The sequence below is a fragment of the Fusarium mangiferae genome, assembly GCF_900044065.1.
Source record: "Fusarium mangiferae strain MRC7560 genome assembly, contig: FMAN_scaffold012, whole genome shotgun sequence".
Classification (NCBI taxonomy): Eukaryota; Fungi; Ascomycota; class Sordariomycetes; order Hypocreales; family Nectriaceae; genus Fusarium; species Fusarium mangiferae.
In genome coordinates, this window is record NW_024573932.1 from 68,043 (window position 1) to 88,297 (window position 20,255).

The window sequence follows — 20,255 nt, forward strand, 5'->3', positions numbered from 1 at the left end:
GCGAATCGTCTGATACTGACGGGCCGTAAATTGAGTTCCGTGAGGCTTTAGAACTGTTGAATGGGCTGAGACTGTTGGACGATTCACCGCGCCATCCAGTGAGACGATTGAGATTGTCGCCTCATCAGGAAACGCTCAATCTTGTTCACCGCACACCTCAACCCATTTCAGGCTCTCGAGTCTCAGGTCCCCTACGGCTGCTCCGATTCCCGGTGGCTCTCCGGTGGCTCCGCGGCCGATATGTTTTCTCTGGCCTTCTCTCGGCCTCTGCGCTACTGTCTCTTCCTCTCACGACTCTTGACTCTATCATGTTGTCCACCTCGTCTCCGCTATAGGACAGCCCGGTTCACACATCCTCGTCAGACCAAGACTTTGTCCAGAAAATCGCTCCCCCAGCAAGCTCACTCGAGGTAGCTAGCGGGAGTTCTCTGACGTTGTTGAGCGTCTGCTCGGTGGTAAAGTGGGGGCGCCGACACAGCGGTGCCGTTGGAGAGCAAATACAGTGGATGGGATTGGGCTCGGTAGGTGACAGTGGAGAGTAATGCGACTTACACACTTTTGGCAGTTAGGCAGGCGACCCAGCGATGATGTCGGTAATGACGAGAGTGGAAAGAACTGTCAGGATTCAAAAATGAAAAACATCAACATGGAGGGAGGGAGGGGCAGCCGACTTATATGATGTCTCCCGTCCTAAGCCTCCTCTCCTCTGTGCCGAGAGCTATTCCTACCACAGCCGATGCTTCGGGGCACTCGACGGGAACATGCGGGACGGCCTGTCCCTTGGAGACCATTGATCGGGCTCATCACTCTCACTTTTTAGCAATTACTGACTCTGATTCTCGTGTGACCCCATCTTCCCCGCATACTTGGATATCATGAGCATCACGGTTGGCTGGAAGCACCATGGTCCATGGCTGTGGATGTTCCGGGCTAACTTCCGCTGATGCTCATGGACCAAATCTCCAAAGCCACGAAGCTAAGGCCAATCATATGAACCAATGCGCCGCCGCGGTTGCATTGCCGACGACAACCACTTCTCGGTCATTCTCGTACAATGCAAGGTTTGCGCATCGTTGAAAAGTGCTTCCCAGCAATATCATTCATATTACACTCAATTTGAGTAATCTTAGCTGGAAATCATGATCGCAGTTGAATTGGTGGAGCTTCGACATCATCTTGTGGGGTGGTCAACGAAACATGGTCTCGGTGATCTAACACCGAGCCACAGTTCCATATTCATCATGACAAGGACGAGGCAAACTCGGATCAGCAATTCGAATCAATGCTTCTCATGTCCAATTTCGACATTCCTTCCCGGCTGATACCGAATGTCCAACCCAGAAAGGGCGAATGCAGATTTTGCAAACTCTGCTCGATCGACAGGACAATGCATGCCACGCCAGTTGGACATGGTCATAAACTTGTCACTATTTACGTCACGCAGTTTGCGTTTGAAGGAAGCTAGAAAGTCACCCAATTACAATCCCAAGTAGTCTAATCCCTCAGCGGATCTGGTCAAGTAGTCAAGATCCCATCCACCCGAAGATACAGTGCATCGAGGCACTGGCCCATACAAAGAGAAGCTGTGGTTTCGAGGTCTTACCCCCACTGGTCCCTCCATCCGTCCTTCAACCCCGCCTAGGCTACGAGGTTCCAGAACTCCATGAAGCTCACACCAATCTCCTGCTCCCCCACTTACAACTAACTGGTGGATTAGCTAACGAGTTGCTACTCATCGTCAGTCAGTTCGGCAAAATCGATCTTAAGCTTGTAGAAGTAGGAGGCTCTTCAACGACAACTGATTAGCTTCCGTAGCTCAGTTGCTTAGAGCGTCGCACTAACACTTCATACCGAGTATCTGGTGATAATGAAGCTCAAAGTAATTTTTATAATTTCTATATTTTAGTTTTTATCGAAATAAAACATTGAATCAAGTCAGTCAACTACCTCAAGGACAGTGATAATATGAATATCAGTTTCTTACCATAGCTCTTTAAAGTTAGGTTATACTACTTATTGTTGTTCTCTATAAGGTATCCATGTAATCTCAGATATATACTTACTACCTACAGAATACCCTATACATAAGGTAATGTCTGGGTTTTTGGTGGCAGACACCAGGTAGGAAGTCACTTGTCCACGAATTGTCAATATCACAACCACATCATACAATACATAACCTGAGACTTAGTATCGACCCTGATACTTTTTTTCTAATTAATTATAGTTTAAACCCCGATATTATATCTCATCGTTGTCGGATATGAAGATTAAATCTCATTCACGTGCAGCGTAGAAAAAAGAGGGTCGCCGAGTCAATATCATCTCGAGCGTCACCATAACGTCGACAACTAATCGTACCGATGCCCTCTCTCGGGCTCTGCCGACCAGATTCAATGGGAAAATCTCAGCGCCGTCTTCTAAGCCATCCATAAAACCACTTCTTCGCCGAAAATGGACGAGGAAACCCTCAAGGAAGCTCTCAATAGCTTTCCGAACGCCGAAAAAACGGCACCACCTGCAGCAGCAACTTCAGGATTGAACATCAACGCCCTGTTTGAGAACCCGCTCTTCGCTGGTGGGATCGGTCTTGCATCACTTGGAGCAGTCGCAGCATTTGCACGAAAAGGTGCAATTTCTGCACTCGGAGCTGCTCGTCGTCGCCTGCTCGTCAATGTCGAGATCAGCAAGCAAGATCCCGCATACCCATGGATCTTAGCATGGTTATCACAACCCCGCGAACACCCAGGCTTCATTGCTTCTCGCCTCACACGAATACATAACCTCTCCGTTACGACGACGACTGCATCTCGAACGGCTGGGGTTAGTGGACCCCAGAATGCGCACTTCTTCCTACAACCGGGTTTCGGACGACATATCGTCAAGTTCGGCAATGCGTACATTGCTGTGAACAGAGAAAAGCACAATACGGCGAATATGAATACTGGCGAACCACACGAGATTGTTCAATTGACTACGTTATGGGCGCATCGGCATGTTTTCGAGGCAGTTTTCAGCGAGGCGCATCAGTTGGCTGCCAAGGCGAATGAAGGGAAGACTATTGTGTACTCGGCTCGAGGAATGGACTGGGTACCGCTGGGCGATCCAAGGAAGAAGCGACCATTGGGTTCCGTCATCCTGGATGACGGCGTCAAAGAGAGTATCGTGGGTGACGTAAAAGACTTTCTGAACCGGCAACAATGGTATGTGGATCGGGGCATTCCCTACCGAAGAGGATATCTGCTGTATGGTCCTCCGGGCAGTGGAAAGACATCTTTTATTCAAGCCCTTGCAGGAGAGCTGGACTTTAGCGTGGCCATGATCAACCTCAGCGAGATGGGCATGACGGATGACAAGCTAGCCTATCTCCTTACAAAACTTCCCAAGAGGAGCTTGCTTCTGCTGGAAGATGCAGATGCAGCATTCGTCAACCGGCGCCAGCGAGACTCTGATGGCTATAGTGGTGCTACTGTCACCTTCTCCGGCCTCTTAAACGCTCTCGACGGTGTTGCTGCTGGCGAGGAGCGCATTGCGTTCCTGACAACCAACCACGTTGACCGTCTCGATGCCGCGCTCATCCGACCTGGCCGTGTAGATTTGATGCTTCGAATCGGCGAGGCCACACACTTCCAGGCTGCTCAGATGTGGGATCGATTCTACGGTGATGTCGATAAAGATCATTCCGGCAGAGAACGATTTCTCAACAAGCTCCAAGAACTTGGTCTATTCGGCGTTGGAGCTGATGGCAAACCATCGAATCGTCACACCAGCACAGCAGCAATTCAAGGATTGTTCCTGTTCCATAAGGACAATATGGAGGGAGCTATTAATGACGCTGATGGTCTCATCCCCCGAAAGTTTGAGGCTTCGGATGAGGTCCCAGAGGGAGCAATCAAGACACCAGCGTGATTGCATGAGCACTTGAAATTTGTATTAATATGTAACATATGACTGGCTGTTTTGATACCCTGGATGGAGCTTGAACGAAAAAATGTGTAAATATATGTGTATCGGTACGTGTAGTGAACACGAGGCTTAGGAAAGGAGTTTACTGCCTTCTGCGGCACAAATCCTATGTTACTGCTGCTGAATGGATGACATGATGATTTATCTGTAAAACCTAATGACTCCTGGAATGATATGCCGACCAATTGCAGACAGTTTTAGTTCCCCTCATGTTTGTCCAGGCTCGTGACTTTATCGTGGTTTGGAGTTTTTTGGTAAACAGGTGTTATTTGGGGCCACTGTTGCCTAGTATTTCATCTGAGCTCACCCACGGATATAGACTCAGTCATCAGCTTCAACCTCACAAGCTGCAAAATAAAATTCCGACCAGCCATTCCTCAGAGAGCAAGAAAACAGCGGAACTTAATATAAGGCATCAAATTAAACTTAGCAAAAGGTATCCTAAGTTTCTACTAAATTTAGGCTCAACTATGCTAACTTACCTTAGCCTTTTTGTCATTTACGGTCGAGGTCCTCAGTTTGCTTTCCTCCCCTAGCCATTTTAACGCACGCCTCAAATTATCCTGAATCAAAATTCCAGAAAGGCCCTCATCCAATGTCGTCCAACAGAGGTCAGCGAACGCTTGATGCGTGGATAAAGTCCAGGCCATCACGACCAGTTGCTTCAACATCTCAAGCAAGAGGGACTTCATCAAACCAGCACCCTTATCCACCCAGAAGTAGACGAGACGATCCATACAGACGCGGCGTTGCGCTGGCAGCTATAGCCAAGGAAACACTGACAGTCCTCCCTGGGATCATTTCTCAATTGCCGAATCTCGACCCCTACAGATCAGAGAAGCTCGAGATCCACCAACTACCTCCTCTTACGGCTGCCGAATGTCCCAGACGGACACCATCAGGGAAAGCAATTATTAGGATTTCCAACGATGACAGTTTCAATGCGGCTATACAACTTGCGGATCTCAAAGGACCCGCATCAGGTCGCGTTGCCGTGCTGAATATGGCAAGCCATGTCAGCCCGGGTGGAGGATGGTTGAAAGGAGCGCGTGCTCAAGAAGAAGCGCTATGCTATCGAAGTTCGCTGTCTCTTTCGCTAGACAAAAGATATTACCCATGGAGGCAACGCATGGGTATCTACACCCCCGATGTTGTCATTATCCGCTCCGACCAGGAAACTGGACACGGGCTTCTCATGCCTACTATCCAAGCCCAGAATCTACCCGTCGTCAGCGTTCTCAGCATCGCAGCCCTACGCACACCACCTGTCAGGGACATTGTGTTGAATACACCCAAAGGTCCCGTGGTCAGCAAAACCTATGCACATCGTTCTGATCGTGATCTCACCAAACTCAAGATGAGATTATGCCTTCGAATGGCAGCACGGCGAAACCACGGCTTGCTTGTACTTGGCGCCTTGGGATGCGGAGCGTTTAGGAACCCACCGGAGGAGGTCGCTCGTTGTTGGCTGGAGGTGCTGAAGGAGCCCGAGTTCCAAGGTGGCTGGTGGGAAGAGGTTTGGTTTGCTGTGTATGATCGCAGAGGCGAGGGTAATTTGGAGATTTTTGAGGAGATACTCGGTGGTGTTGAGGTCTAAGATGAGGATATAGACGAGGATATACCTAGCCGAGTAAGACTTAAGAAGCTTGCAAAAGCGCTGGGCATCAGTTTAGGCGTAAGCCAGATGTAATAGATTCCCTTCTTCTTCTCCGTCAATGTTAATTTATGCATACCAAGTGAAAGTCCTTTTTCATCCCCAGCCCCCGAGGAAAGCGATCGTCCAAGGGCACTGGCTGCATCACAAGACAAGCTTATGTTGACAAGAACAGAATATCATATCTTCCAATCTTCCGTCTCAGAGTCTCAAATATAACCATACCACTTGTTCAATTTGTTGATCTTCGTTGCTTTCCATCAAATTACGGAATCGGCCCGCCATTTGGATCCGGCAATGTGGAGCCAACGGCGCCGATGGTCCGGACAATCGGCGGTACTATAGCGTGCGTCTGTAGCTTAGCTCGGCATGTGAAATAGTGTCTTGGAAAAGCTTGACATTTAGATTAGACAGTCTGAAACAGAAAGAGAATGTGATTGGATGTTGGATGTCAAAAAATGAAAATCCCACGTTGGCGTTGTCTTTGGCTGAGAATCGTCATCACGGGTAATATGGCACAATTGATCAGGATTGCTTTAGCTGAAGCATAAACGAACAGGATCTTGACTAGCGAATAACCTACAGCCTCTGCCTTATAGTTAGGTAATTCTTTCTACACGGCTGAGATCTAAACTCCTGCTACAACACCCTTTCATCCTCAGGTTCATTTCAAGGATGCTTCAGTACTTGACGCTAGCAATCTCTAATAAATCTCCACTGATGTACCACTTTTATGGTTTGCAAACTCTTCCTGCGGGATATTTTGATGTCGTGATCAGCGGTGATTATTGCGTTTTAGGGAACCCCAGGTTTGCAACGCCACAAATGCATCCGAGAACGATAGATCCAAAAGGAATGAAGCCACATACAGATTCGTGTGGGGGTCTTTACAAGGGAACCAGAGAGCAGCAGCTCCTCAACATGGAAGAGACACACATGAGAAGTACAGAACAAGATGCATAAATACGCAGTCACACGTCTCTCTCTTGTGAGACTAGGGTTCTTTGAATCCTAGGTCCAGAATATACCCATCCTTTCAGGGTACCACAGGCCTCTTACTCGCTGCCATCCCAACCTCCGTGACCAGCAGATAAGACCCAACGAGGATAGCTTCTCGAGAACCCATGACGAGCGGGTCGATCCCTACTCCTGGATGCAGAACCCTACGCTCGCCTGCGTTAGACTGGCGGGCCTTTTGATGATGGCATAATTGCCATCCTGTCGCCTCTTAAACTAGCGTCTACTCTATCTCGACTTTTCTTGCAAGCCTTTTACAGAAGTTTTATATACGTATCCGTGAGCCCGAGACACTTTCCCTCCTCCCATTCCAGCGGCTGCGTCTATACATCAACAGCTTATCTTTCTTGGCGGTCACCTCTGATTCGCACCCCTCTTTGTCTGCAGAGGTTGTCATTGCCAGTATGGCGTTCAACCACAATAAGGATGAGGATGTCGTCGCTGGCGATGGTCCGTCTGAGCATAACTATGACTCTGGACGCTTGAATGATACAGAAGAGGCCGAGTCTATAGACCCGGATTCTGGTGTTAAGCGTGGTCTGAAGAATCGACATTTGTCTATGATGGCTTTGGCCGGTATCATCGGACCTGGACTTCTTGTTGGTGCAGGTGGTGCATTGAATGTCGGAGGACCAGCTGCATTGCTCATTGGATTTGGTGTTGTCGGTATGATACCCCTTGCTTTCAGGGCCTTGAAGAGAATATGGCACCAGATGGTTCTATTCGGGGCCCTGGTCTTTGCAGAGTGCAATGCTAATTCTTGGCAGGTATCATTGCCTTTTGTATTATGCAGTCCCTCGGCGAGGTGACAACACTATACCCTGGCGGCGGCTCTTTTATCTCTCTCGCCGAACGCATGGTAGACAAGTCCTTCTCTGTCGCCGTGGGATGGAATTACTTTGTTATCTGGGCCGCTGTCCTCGCCAACGAGTACAATGTCATCTGCAGTATTCTCACATATTGGGGACCAGTCGTTCCCCTATGGGGTTACTTCCTCATCTTCTGGACAGTTTTCATGGGATTCCAACTTCTCGGTGTTGAAGCTTTTGGCGAAGCCGAGTTCTGGCTTGCGCTTATGAAACTCCTCGGATTAACAGCGTACTTCATCTTCGCCATTATCTACGCCGCCGGTGGTTTGGTCGGTCAGGACGGATCTGTTGGCTTCAAATATTGGAGTGACCCGGGAGCCTTCAACGGAAATGGCTTCCGCGGTGTTGCGTCTGTCTTCGTTTTCTGCTCGACATTCTACTCTGGTGTTGAGTCTATCGCTGTGGCTGCTACTGAAACGAGAAATCCTGGCGTGGCAGTTCCTCAGGCTATTCGACAGGTCTTTTGGCGTATCATCTTCGTCTACATGGGATCAGCTTTCTTCTTCGGAATCACCTGCCCTGCGAATGCGGAGGGACTGGTGAACGGAGGTTCCAAGGCCCTGCAGAGTCCCATGACCATTGCGATTCAGAATGCTGGCTGGCAAGGAGGTATGTGCACGAACTTCTCTCCTCTGCAGAATACTAACAAAATTCCAGGCGTCCACCTTATCAACGCCTTCATTCTCCTTACTTGCCTGTCCGCTATCAACTCATCCATCTACTTTGGCTCTCGAACCGTTTTCTATATGGCGCAGTCTGGCAAGGCTCCCAAGATATTCGGCTGGACCAACAGTCGAGGTGTTCCAGTCTGGGCAATTTTCATCACCAATGCTGTCGGTTCCATTTCCATGATGAATGTCTCTACTGGTGCCTCCAAGGCTTATAGCTATATCGTCAACCTATCCGGTGTCAGTGCTTTCCTTGTCTGGGGCAGCATCTGCTTTATCCATATCCGCTTCCGTCGAGCTTGGGTTACTCAGGGTCGCAGTCTCGATGAGCTTCCGTACAAGGCACTCGGCTTCCCATACCTCGCCTGGTTCGGTCTTGGGGCTTGTATTTTCTTGGCTTTGGTTCAAGGGTGGACTACATTATCACCGTTCAATGCTGGAAACTTTGTGGATGCTTATATCCTGGTGCCACTATTTGGTATCATCTACGTGTTCTGCAAGCTTTTATGGCGCGGAAAGGATCCTCTCAAACGTAGCTGGAGCATCGATCTCGATAGTGGCAGAAGAAAGGATCTGGATTACAAGAGTGGCCCCTCAGAGAGGGGTGTCCCTGGCCAAACGCCTTGGTGGAAGAAGGTATGGGCTTGGTTCTGATTTGAATCAGTGAAATTATGGAACTTTCGGCTTACGACGACGGGCTTTTCATGATACCTATTTAGCTTATGATTGCAAACAAACATAACTGGCTTCTCTATCTCCATATGTTGTACATTGATATAGTCTACGAGATTACACTCTCAGATTGGCATCATTGCGAGAATACAGAAAGCACATAGCATTATTCATCACGAAGTAGCAATGTAAAGTTTTAGAGGGACAGCTGTATATTTATAGATTAAAGCTTCATTACTCCATTTTTTGTCTAAGCTTTGCCACATTAGACATGACCAGAGACGATATCTCTGGCTGTGTCTACTTTGTCCCCTCATTCTTATGTGTACGATCGTTTAGGGGGACAACAGAAACATGCTCTCTTGGCTCTATGCTGAAGCCCACGGCCATCTCATTCCAGTCCGCCATTGCAAGGGCAACGAGCTCGCCGCCAGGATGCTCTGGGGTTCGCCGGAACCTTGCTTTAGCAATAGCAGCAGCATAGGAATGTCTTCCCGTGCGGTCAAGGGGCATTACCTTGATCATGTTTTGCGGGCAGAAGTTGAGTGGAACCTTGACCATGACCATCTCAACGCGGTATTCGGGATCAATAGGCCATGGAATATTCCTGTCGGCGATGACGTTCATAGCAGACCTGACAAGATCATGCGTGATGTAGACGGGGTACGAGTCCGGTATATTTGGACCAAAAGTCACAAGCTTGTCTCCGAACAGTGAGCGGAACTTGTCGCAGAGAGAGACCTTGAGCATGTTGAATTTAGAGCTTGAAAGCTTGTGACTACAAGATATCATGATCATCTGGTAGTGGAGGATTGACAGAATTTGGCTTATAACGGAGTCGTGGTCCGTTATATAGACAGACGGATAATATAAGAAACATTTCGTTTAGCTGTTCAGATGGACACTTCATTCACCAATGGCTACATGAATAGAAGTACTGAACATCCAAGCACCTTCTTTGTATTGATAAATTCACCAGGTCCAAATGAGCAATTCTCTTTGTTCTCACTAAGATACCTACTTACTTGTTCAGTAAGATATTCTCAGTCACAGACGAGAAGTTGTTCAGAGACAAAGATGGACATTTCATAGACTTGTCGAGACAAGAGTTTTGTTACTCTGTCGCTCTTCTCACGTAAGCCAAGACGGCCTGCTCTGTTTGTCGACTACGATCCATCACCACATGGAGAATCTCAAGATTGGCATTGTCCATGATGAGTGAGTCGTTGTATACTGCATTGAAAGCTGCTTAGTGGTATTTAAAAAGATTGGGGCACTTTCAATACGATATTCTGAGTTGTATAGAGCACCTTTTCTAACAATACATATAAATGTGGTACAACAATCTCTTTGTCAGTCAATGATGCTATTCACACACATGTGATACCTCATTCCAGGTCGGACTTATTGATTCCCCGGTTTAAGTTCAGGGGCACTGCAGGGGCCTGTGCGGAGAGCTCGGGAGCGGGCTGGCGGGCGACCACAGTGCTGGGTTCCTGTACATATTCTTCTTGTGTTCTGCACCAGTATATCACGAAGCTGGCTCGTATCTCGAGTACCTGTACATCTAGCCCTCTGTCGATCTCATTGAAGTGATCGCAACGTGCCCCGTTGCGCACCCTCTTGAAGCTCCCAACAGACATCGACAATCTCGACTAGTGATCTTACATCACGATCGACGATTTACGCATTAGCCAAGCGTTTCGCTCGCTACAGCTTCTCCAGCAATTACCGACTCGTACAGGACAAAGACACATCTCCTCTTCAACCTCACCCACGTCATACGCATCATTCAGATAGCTCCTTTCCACCAATAAGTGGGCTATCGCTATCGTTATCGCCGTCGAATGCCTCATCGCCGTATCATGAAATTTAGCCCGGGTGCTACTGCGACTTAATCATATTCACCGATAATAATCTCTCACGATCGAACAGCATTCGTTCTGCATGTGTCACCATCCCACTTGGTCCGTCCACGATCTATATAAACGGCACCCAAACTCGATCCAAATACCATCCTCAACGTTGCGACCTAGGGAGGTCGAGTGAGCTTCGAGACGGCCGGTTACAAGTCGAATGAATGCAACCTCTAAACCCCTTTCTGGCCGCCTTCTTTAAGAGCTCCCTTCCTAGCCAGTGCACCCCAGTACATCACCACATCCTACTGGTTCCGTCAACGGATGTGCTTCTCACATTCCGCGAGACCGAGAGCGGGAGTGCCCCTGCTGAGGTCATCGCATCAGAGGACTTTCTCGCCAGTCACGTTCTCCGTGTGCCATCTCCAAATGGCGTCGCAGGAGGCAAGGATGGTGCCCAGAACTTGAGGGAGGTGAGAGGAAAGGCAAAGCAGTTTACAACGCTCAACGGCAAGAGTGTGGTTATCAAGGACGCTTTCATATACAGTAACAAAGGTGCGAAGCCAAGAACTGGCCAAAGGCAATATTACTAACCGAGGATAGGCTTCAAAACACTCGCCCAGGCCCAGCTTCTGAACGACATCGTCTTCTACCCCGACGTCTTCGAACCACGGCAATGGCTTCTCTACTATATATCAAGACCCCTTGTGGGCGTCTGGGAGGAGAACAAGATTACACCAGCCGTCTTGGTCCCCGGTGTACGAAAGCGCAGGATTTCCGATCAGAAACAGACACCAAACGCCGAGTCCACTGAAACCACTGCTCCCCGAAAGAAAGACATCAAGAGCTTTCACGACCTCCTGAACAATTTCCCGATGATTGCGCGCCAGATGCAACCGGGCCTTGAAAAGTTATTCGTCGAGTTCAGCAACGTCTTCCGAAGTCCACTACCTCCTCCCCCATCGGCCGAGCACATTCCAGATCCCCCACCGAATGGGTCTATCAACAATGCCGCAAGGCGAGCGCGCTCCAATAGCGCATCGGCAAGCACGGGCGACGAGGGCAGATTGCCAGTGACGGAGAACTTCTATGCTGAGGACGACGAAGATATCATGAGAGCGTCTCTTGAAACCGCAGTCACAACTGCAATCGACCTCTTCCAAGGGGTCGACAAACAGCAACTTTCTCTTCTTGGCGCAACGACTGATCTGACTGGTCCTCTTGTGGAGAAACTGATTGAGCGTTATGTCACAGAAAATGTTCACGGTCAACTTTGGCCGAGACTCAATGCACTGAAGAGACCTTATGATCTCGAACTGGAAGCAAAAATCAGAAAGATGCAGTTTATCGATATTTCGCAATTAGGCATTGCCATTGATGGCGGTTCGAAGGCGAAGCATGACCTTATCATTCAACTAGGTCCGGCCGTTGATGAATTCAAGAAGATATCTGCGGCCACTTGCCCTCAAGTCATGCTGGATCTTTTATTATCAACAATCAAGATTGTGTCCCGCTTGACGGATTCATCGAAACCTCAGGCAGCGTCATCTGATGCATCCCCGGAGAAACCCATCATGACTATCAACGCCGATACCTTGGTCTCATTCTTGCTCTATGTGGTCATCCGATCACAAGTCAAGCAGTTACAGGCCCGCCTGATTTACGTCAGGAATTTCATCTTCATAGACGACGTAGACAGCGGCGAGTTGGGCTATGCGCTCAGTACATTCGAGGCTGTGCTGGCTTATCTTGTTCTTGACTCGGCCGGCTTAAGGCGAGCCAGCAGGAGAAACAAAGCCCTATGGGACGCGGCGAAGACAGGAACTCTGGACGACCTTAAAAAGATAATGGAACCAGGCGCGGAGGCTGCAGATGACGACGAGCTGTCAGAATCACCTACGTCCAGCCGTCGAGCATCTACAGTGTTGAATCTCCAAAATGACACGAGATCGACAGGTCCTTCAAGATCTAGAAGATCATCACTGCGACTCTCTTTTAACGATCCGTCACCATATGAACACTATTCTCATGGTTCGGGATTGAGTCATGTATTCCCCTTCCAAGCAGAGGGTGACGACGAAGCACACGCACACGACTTTTCTATACCAATACGACGGGTGAAGAAGGTAGCGATGGACACCCGAAGCATATCAGGCGATTCCGAAGTTTCATTCCACTCTCGCACGGGGAGCGTTGGGACCATCGGCAGTGCTTTGGAAGGGGACATTTCAGTGAACCGATTGTCACAGACAAACAACTCTTTTGGGGAATCAGTTCTTATGATGGCCATCCAGGCTGAGCGTGCTGAGACGCTCAAGTACTTGCTCTCCTTGACCGATTATTTCTCTCCTTCTTTTGTCCTAGATGACATGAACAACGAAGATACCACTTTGCTGAGTGCTGCCATACAATTAGGCAATGCTCAAATTATAGATTTGACACTCGGATTTATCATCATGTCGACAACTCCTGAGCAATTAGTTTCATATCTGGCGCAGCAAGACATCTGGGGACGTAGCTGTGCTCATTACCTCTTCAATGCACCGGCTTTGATCACTCGAATCGGGCACCTAATACCTTGGCGACAAAGAGACAAGAACGGGCAAACTCCGCTCTTCGCTCTTTGTCGCTCTTATGATCATAACAACTATCTGGAAATGGTGGAGGCTGGGCTCAACGCTGCAGCTGCAGCGCAACATGATGGAATGCCACTCCATATCGATGAACATGTTGACAACAAGGGCAATACACTGCTTCACATTGTCAGCAATGCTAGTCTTGCCATGAACATACTGCAGTTTTGCGACGTTGACGTCAATGCGACGAACGATAAGAGGTTCACAGCGTTGATGGTAGCCAGCAAGTATGGCAGATACGACATGGTCCGCACTCTGTTCGCCGATCCAAGAGTGGATATAGGGGCAAAGGAGATCAGAGGCCTCACAGCAGTTGAACTGGCGAAGGATGACGACGTGCGGAACAAGATCGATGATCTTGCCTTGTTCAGCATGCCCCCTGGGCCAGATGCACGTATCACTGGTGTGGTCAGGGCATTCTTCGTGGAAGATGCGACAGTGAGATTGGTGTTGAAGTCAGCGGCTCCGACGGATCATGATAGTTATACGGTGACAACGAGTCGTCGCTCGCTGTCTGATTTCGAACATCTCCCTACCCTTCTGGCGCTTGAAAATCCAGCTTCGTGGATACCGTCACTCGCCGATGTTCGCTCTCCGTTCCAAATACCGTCGAAGCCATCACGAGCCATTCTGCGAGACATGCAAGCTCGCGCAGACTGGTTCTTGAAGATAATGCTAATGCACCCAACTTTTGCCACGCACGAGATGCTATGGGAGTTTTTCCTGGTACCAGAATTGCAGTTGGATATGATGGAGCAACGGACGCTCCTCAAGACAGAAGCGAGAGCAGAGAAGGTGCGAGATGAATATGAACCTGTGGAGGACGTGAGGGAGGTGGAGCAGTTTGTCAATCATGCGCGAGAAATGATCCGGAGCGTGAACTACTCGACTAAGAGTGCGACCAGACGCGCCAACAACCTCGGACTCGTCGCAGCAGGTACGTACACTGGACGAACATCGTGATCCAATGGATTTATGTGAGCTAACGGGTGACCAGACATGTACGATTCCTCGGTGTTGCTTCATCGAGCTGTTTCAACACTGCAATTCCTCCCTCCGAGATACATAGATGCGTTTGAGACGTATGTGCGATCCATCGTCCCCACCCAGTCAAACGCGCAAGCAAACCTTCACTCGTCATTCCTGGCTCTGCAATCTACGGTTCAGGCACTGCTGGCGTCCTTGTCTCGGCCACCCTCCATCATTTCTCAGATGAGGGCGGCCAAGCGTGAGGCCGACAGGAACTTTAATTCTCTTAACAAGTCGAGGTGGCCGCTGGGTCTCCTGGATGATACTAGACAGCGATTATATGATGAAAAGGAGGAACGAGCACGGAAGTCTCGGGAAGAAGCCGCGAATCTTGCGAGGGAACTTAGATACACACAACAGACAGTGGCTGGAGAACTAGCAGGGTGGCAGGAACTACACGAGAAGATGGGCCGCCACGCCATCCGAGAATTTGTAAGGGGGATGGTCGTGCAGGAGAGGATGAAGCTGGATGGTATGCTGAGAGCACTACGAAAGGTAAGGTTGCCTGATACGATTGTGGTGGGTAACGGGACTAGAACACCAGGCCCATCACAAGTGAGGAAGCCTGAAGAAGTCGAGATGGATGAGAGCGGGGATAATAGCGAGGCTTGATGGGGAGGGTAGTGTTGGGTGTGGATACGATACTGGGGAACTCCAATCCATAAGATGAATATCAAGCATATCCATACACAACACCATGAAGACGCGTGATATGGCAATGAGGGATAGAAGAAACGCGTCGAGTGGCGGTGGAGCACATGTGCTTGATGCCAAGCAGAAGCTGATCTGCATGGGTTGCACGAAGCGAAGAGGGGGGGCTGGTAAGGCAGAGACAGACAGATGAGATGAAATGGATGGACGAATACCAGTCGCTGGCGAAAGAGACATAGAAAAGTTATTCCGGGTCACTTACATTCAGCGTATATCCTATAAACAGCGAGCCATTCTTTTGAATAAGCTCTATACAGTTGGCTATTTGGACGGAGTTTAGGCATGAACGTCTAGAGACACCACACCATTACAGGGAGATGGCAGATAATTTCCATTGAAATGAAACGGAGAGAAAAGATCCAAGAAAATACAGAGACTCTAGGGTATTGAGTATGCGTTGAGTGGCACGACGATGAGGCAGGCTGTGAGTACCTGGCATCGTGAGGTCCACCACGGGAAGCAAAGTACACTACGGAGAGGCACAAGAGACATTGTCGCACTGAACACAGGGGGCTTGCGAAGGTGTAGGGGTTACAGAAGAGGTAAGTGGAGCGAGATACAAGCGTGGACGTGGTCGCGTTGGTCAAAGAAAGGCGTTTTTGCCCGTCAAAGCTTGGCGAGAGACTAGGACTAGGATAGAGAATGAATGGCTAAAAGTTGAATGAAACATGAAACAAGAAACGGCAAGACACGCGGGAAAACGCAGCACGTCCACGATAGTCTGCAGCAGATACCACCCACCTCCACTACCTACTACCTAAGGTAACATACAGCCTACTATACCTAGCACGTAGTATACGCAGTAGCCTCTCCATATTCTAGAGCCCCAGATCAAAGAAAACTTCCGCGATAGTTAGTGGACGCGATGTCTATTGGCTGACGGCGCGTGGGATCCTGGCGCGTCGATAACAGCGAATGAGAGTCAAGAGCCAGGTCGCGACACTCAAGCTCGACTCTCCAAGAGAACAGGTCGAGGCTGTGTAAGTCGAGAAGAGAAGAGAGATGAACCAAGAAGTCTGGTGGACCGACAGCAAATTTCCGTAGCCGCGGAGAATGGTGCGACGATGGGCTTTTAATCAAGTCAGACACTCACTCACTCACTCGCTCAATTTGGCTGTGGATGTATTAAGCGCCCGTTAGGTAGAGACAGTTAATAAATTAAACGCCCGGCGGTTAACGGCAGCGGACAAGGCAAGGGCCAAGGCCACTGAAACCACGCGAGAGGATCTGCTTCTATTCTGAGACTTGGTTTGAGAGAGGGAGACAGATTGAGGCTCATGCTCATACGTATGCTCTTCTAAACGCCATGTATGTATGTATGAGCCGAGCTGGGTGGGCTGTTCTTATGGCGCTACTCTACGGGAATGTTTTAGATTTGGGCCCTGGGGGGAACAGCGATGACCCTGAAAATGGAACGGACGGCTGGTTGTCCCTCGCAACGAGAAACTGGTGTAAAACGCGGTGGTAAATAGATTTGGGTGCAGAACACGCTCTGGAGAGGAACATCGCGACTTGTACGTAGAGAGTCGCGTTCTGGTGTTGAACCGAACGAACCACGAGAAAAGAGGGAGGGATGGAGCTAGATATGCCGAGTCAGGGATCTAAAAATGAGTCACAAGCGCTGGGCCATTCAGCGGCCAGGCTCGTGCATTGACAGACCCAAGCCGAGAACCGCGATCCTTGGCGATGATCATGACGCCTGGGGTAGTATTACACATTGCACAGTGCATCGCCGCTCTCGCACTTACACGCTCTCCTCTCAGCACGAGGCGCTTACAGTGTCAATACGCATCCGCCAATCACGCATCGCCTCTGCAACTTACACCTCGAGATCGAAGCGCGTCCGCGATAATTCTCTGCAGAGACAGAGAAGGAAAGAAAGAGACGTGTTTCAGATTCTTCTCTTTCTCGTGTTCCCAATGAGAGACGACTTGTCTAATGTTTCTTGTTTCGTGGAGAGTCCAGGGGATCGGATGGGTCCTATGCCGGAGCCCACAGCCTACAGCCCGCCAGCCGCCCATCGCCAACCATTGTCCTTCTCTGCTTCATCGACAGCATAAGAAGACGGCCTCGCCCTGGGTCTCTGGTCCTCTTTCCTCTGTTTCTATCCAGCATCTTTCATCGTCGGCCTGTCTTTTACCAATCATCTCTAATCATCCTCACTCTCCTCTTTTCCCATCTATTGTGATCCGGTATCACCATCACCATCACCATCATCAGATCAAAAAGCTTCACAGCAAACTTGCAAGTCTCGCTGGCTCTGAGACTACACTCTAACCAACTCCAAAAACCTTCCGGTTTCATCTTGACCTTTTTTTTACACGGAGCTGGTCTCCCGATCCTTGTTCATACACTTATAGACTCTCACTAATACTTCCCACATCATGTCCACGTAAGATATTCTCACTAACCAGCAGAGTCCATCCGCCATACATAATGCTAATACACTCTCAAGAAGTCTGGCTGTCGATATGCCCTTCGACTTCAGCTTCCCATCTGCCTCTATTGAGCGCACAAGCCCTCCTCCCATGTCAACTCTGCCCTTTGACCAAGCCTTTCTCGACATGGCCTATGCTTCAGCTTCAGCTACTGCTGCTGGTCATATCTCTGGTCACTCTCGCTCATCATCAAAGGCTTCAGTCTACTCTGCCATCTCAGCCGAGTCAGACCATGAATCTCTCTGCTCCCGTCTCACAACGCCTCCTCGTGCTTCACCAGCTGTTCGCCAGCATGGCCCTCTTCTCCTGCCAAAGATTCGCTCTCAAGACCAGGATATTGATGCCACCCCTTGCCACTATCGCATGACTACTCCTCCTGCTCCTAACCCTGCTCGTCACTCAAGGAGCTACACCAACCCCGAGTCTCTTACCATCGCCTTTGACACTCCTGGCTCAGTCAACACAAGCTTCTCCAGCCAGCCTGACGACACTCTGTCTGCGTCACTCCTGGCATCTCCGGCCGACTTTGCCACTCGCATCTCTGCCTCTCACTCACGCCGTGCTTCCAGCCTCGACGTCTCCACAATCGATCGTTATGGCTACCCTACCTATCGTCAGATGCCCTCGTTCGTTCCCGTCCCCCAGCACCAGCAACAGCAACAATCTGACTACGGCTTCTACGACTACAGCCCTCGTGCTCAGTCTCCTCTGAGCCTCACTGCCACTCCGGACCCTACTCCCAATACCAACCTTCTGAGCTTCCTCACCTCTTCCAACCCAGCTGCTTCTCTGGTCCGCCATATCTCGTTCCCGGTGCGAGATGCTGCCACTAAGCACTTTTGGTGGGATGTTCGCAACATTCGCTCTTGGTCCTCTTTCAACGCATCTACCATCCTTTCTCTTCCCGGTGCCTCTCTTCTTCTTACGAACCCTGTTCCCGCTCCTCTGCTCCCCCAGCCTACTTTCGCATCTCGTCACCCCGAGACTGAGACTCAGCTTCACTCCATCTACGCGTCGTACTATCTCCCCAAGCTGAACTCGGCTTTGGCCATGTCGTCAACTCGCCCTCTTCACCTCTCAGTGCCCCCCAAGACTGCTGGCATGAACGATCTCCTCTTTGTCGCCAACGCTGCCGGGGAGTCTGCTACTGCCGCTGCCATGTTTGGTGGCAAGCCCACTGCCCGAGTTGTTGGTATTGTCCGCAGCTTCGACCGCTTCAACACTGGCATGCGAGTTGAGGGCAACATCAAGCGTGTTGAGTATCTCCGTGGCCTCTCAGCTATCCACCACGCCATGCGAGAGCACGGGTGCCGCTATGGGTTCATCCTCACCGAGATTGAGCTTGTGCTTGTCCGCAACGGCACTACCAACACTCCCTTCTTCGGCGATCTCGAGGTTACATCAGTCCAGCTCGCTGCCTCTGCCCCTGAAGGCGACGCTTCGACCCTTCCCCACGAGACTCCGCTCACTGCATGCCTCGCCCTCTGGGGTCTCTGCCAACTTGCTGCCGACGACACACCCGCCGGCCATGCCCACTGGCGTGCTGAGATCGGTGCACCCGCTGAGGGAACTCGCCGCAAGGCTCAACCCCGTGACTCCTGGATTCCTCAACCCCAGCTGGCTGAGAAGCGTGAGGCCAAGAGAAGCCGTGGATGGGTGTGGCCCGAAGACGCCATCGGCCGCAAGGAGCTTGGAAAGCGAGGTGTTCGATATGGAGGAGTCTAAGGGCCTGGTGCCTTTAGCAGGATGATGATGATATGATAGATGATGGATGACTGGAAAGAAAAGACATGGTAATGAATGAACATGCGAATTGTAATGAATTTAGTATTTAATTAAACCCCTTCAAAATCACATTGACTGCATCTTGGTGACATTAGCTACTGAAAGAGTACGAGCCAAGAAGTCCAGCGTCTTTATCAGAACAAAGCAACTTGGACAAGGGTTTAAAGAGAGACCTTATTACATCTGCCTACACGCCTCTGGCTGTCTAGGTACCTAGATAGGTCGTTAAGCTTGTTTATACACGGGCTGTATCACCATTATACCACCTCGACATCCCACAGTGCCTAGCAATAGACTTAGAAACAATTACTATATTGCATCTCTTGTACAACTGAAATAAAAAAAAAGGCACGCCTTAGCTTAGCCACATTTGACATTTGGGGACATGGTTGCTCAAAAGAAGGCGTTATACCTTTTCTTCCGTGCCTGACTCATGTACATAAAACGACTTACACAGCCAGTTTGCACAACAAAAAAAGCCGTCATCGTATAGGGGTCAGTACATCAGTTTGTGGCTCATTCGAAGCACTGAAAACGCAAGTTCGAGTCTTGCTGACGGCAAAACAATTATCTTTTGCCATTTTTTTTTTTGCAAATCATTCATGTTATTGGCTCAGATATGCTGCCCTGTTATTTTGTGCAAGGGTTTTGCCCCTCTTAACCCCGCCATCATGGAAGACGAGAGAATCAAGGATCAAGGTGGAGTGGCGGGATGCTGTCCGGCAGAATGAGGCATTCTGTACTGAAATGCAGAGAAGTTGACAATATAATGCGGCTTGCTTGCCATGTTACATTGCTGATCTAAGTAGATCATGCTCAACTTGGTAAATTGCATACCGAGTTGTCTCAAGTATATCACTGTACATGGAAGTAAGCGATGCTGTTTCGAAGTTCAGCAAAACGAAAGTGTTGGCGCTGATGATGCAAATGTCTCCTCAAATCCCATTACATCTC

At 49.6% G+C, this 20,255-nt stretch overlaps 7 protein-coding genes and 1 non-coding gene across 8 annotated transcripts; 7 read left to right on the plus strand and 1 right to left on the minus strand.

Annotated features, from left to right (window-relative positions):
- Positions 1-2,454: 2,454 nt before the first annotated feature.
- FMAN_07780 (putative BCS1 protein precursor) lies at positions 2,455-3,909 on the plus strand (the record flags this gene model as incomplete). The annotated part of the gene is made up of 1 exon (XM_041821176.1): positions 2,455-3,909. One exon carries the CDS (start codon positions 2,455-2,457, stop codon positions 3,907-3,909), a length of 1,455 nt encoding a protein of 484 aa, XP_041686982.1.
- A 652-nt stretch (positions 3,910-4,561) lies between these two features.
- On the plus strand, positions 4,562-5,563 carry FMAN_07781 (uncharacterized protein; the record flags this gene model as incomplete). Its single annotated transcript, XM_041821177.1, has 1 exon — positions 4,562-5,563. One exon carries the CDS (start codon positions 4,562-4,564, stop codon positions 5,561-5,563), a length of 1,002 nt encoding a protein of 333 aa, XP_041686983.1.
- Positions 5,564-7,041: 1,478 nt separating this feature from the next.
- Positions 7,042-8,828, plus strand: FMAN_07782 (putative amino acid transporter; the record flags this gene model as incomplete). The annotated part of the gene is made up of 3 exons (XM_041821178.1): positions 7,042-7,303; positions 7,405-8,115; positions 8,164-8,828. The coding sequence occupies 3 exons, from the start codon at positions 7,042-7,044 to the stop codon at positions 8,826-8,828; spliced, it is 1,638 nt and encodes a 545-aa protein (XP_041686984.1).
- Positions 8,829-9,146: 318 nt separating this feature from the next.
- Positions 9,147-9,596, minus strand: FMAN_07783 (uncharacterized protein; the record flags this gene model as incomplete). The annotated part of the gene is made up of 1 exon (XM_041821180.1): positions 9,147-9,596. One exon carries the CDS (start codon positions 9,594-9,596, stop codon positions 9,147-9,149), a length of 450 nt encoding a protein of 149 aa, XP_041686985.1.
- A 1,330-nt stretch (positions 9,597-10,926) lies between these two features.
- On the plus strand, positions 10,927-14,979 carry FMAN_07784 (uncharacterized protein; the record flags this gene model as incomplete). The annotated part of the gene is made up of 3 exons (XM_041821181.1): positions 10,927-11,257; positions 11,306-14,275; positions 14,336-14,979. The coding sequence occupies 3 exons, from the start codon at positions 10,927-10,929 to the stop codon at positions 14,977-14,979; spliced, it is 3,945 nt and encodes a 1,314-aa protein (XP_041686986.1).
- Positions 14,980-16,685: 1,706 nt separating this feature from the next.
- On the plus strand, positions 16,686-17,138 carry FMAN_07785 (uncharacterized protein; the record flags this gene model as incomplete). Its single annotated transcript, XM_041821182.1, has 1 exon — positions 16,686-17,138. One exon carries the CDS (start codon positions 16,686-16,688, stop codon positions 17,136-17,138), a length of 453 nt encoding a protein of 150 aa, XP_041686987.1.
- A 411-nt stretch (positions 17,139-17,549) lies between these two features.
- Positions 17,550-19,241, plus strand: FMAN_07786 (uncharacterized protein; the record flags this gene model as incomplete). Its single annotated transcript, XM_041821183.1, has 1 exon — positions 17,550-19,241. The coding sequence occupies one exon, from the start codon at positions 17,550-17,552 to the stop codon at positions 19,239-19,241; it is 1,692 nt and encodes a 563-aa protein (XP_041686988.1).
- Positions 19,242-19,779: 538 nt separating this feature from the next.
- Positions 19,780-19,862, plus strand: tRNA. Its single transcript is given in 2 exon segments — positions 19,780-19,816; positions 19,828-19,862. It is a non-coding gene; the product is annotated as a tRNA-His (tRNA).
- The last annotated feature ends 393 nt before the right edge of the window (positions 19,863-20,255 follow it).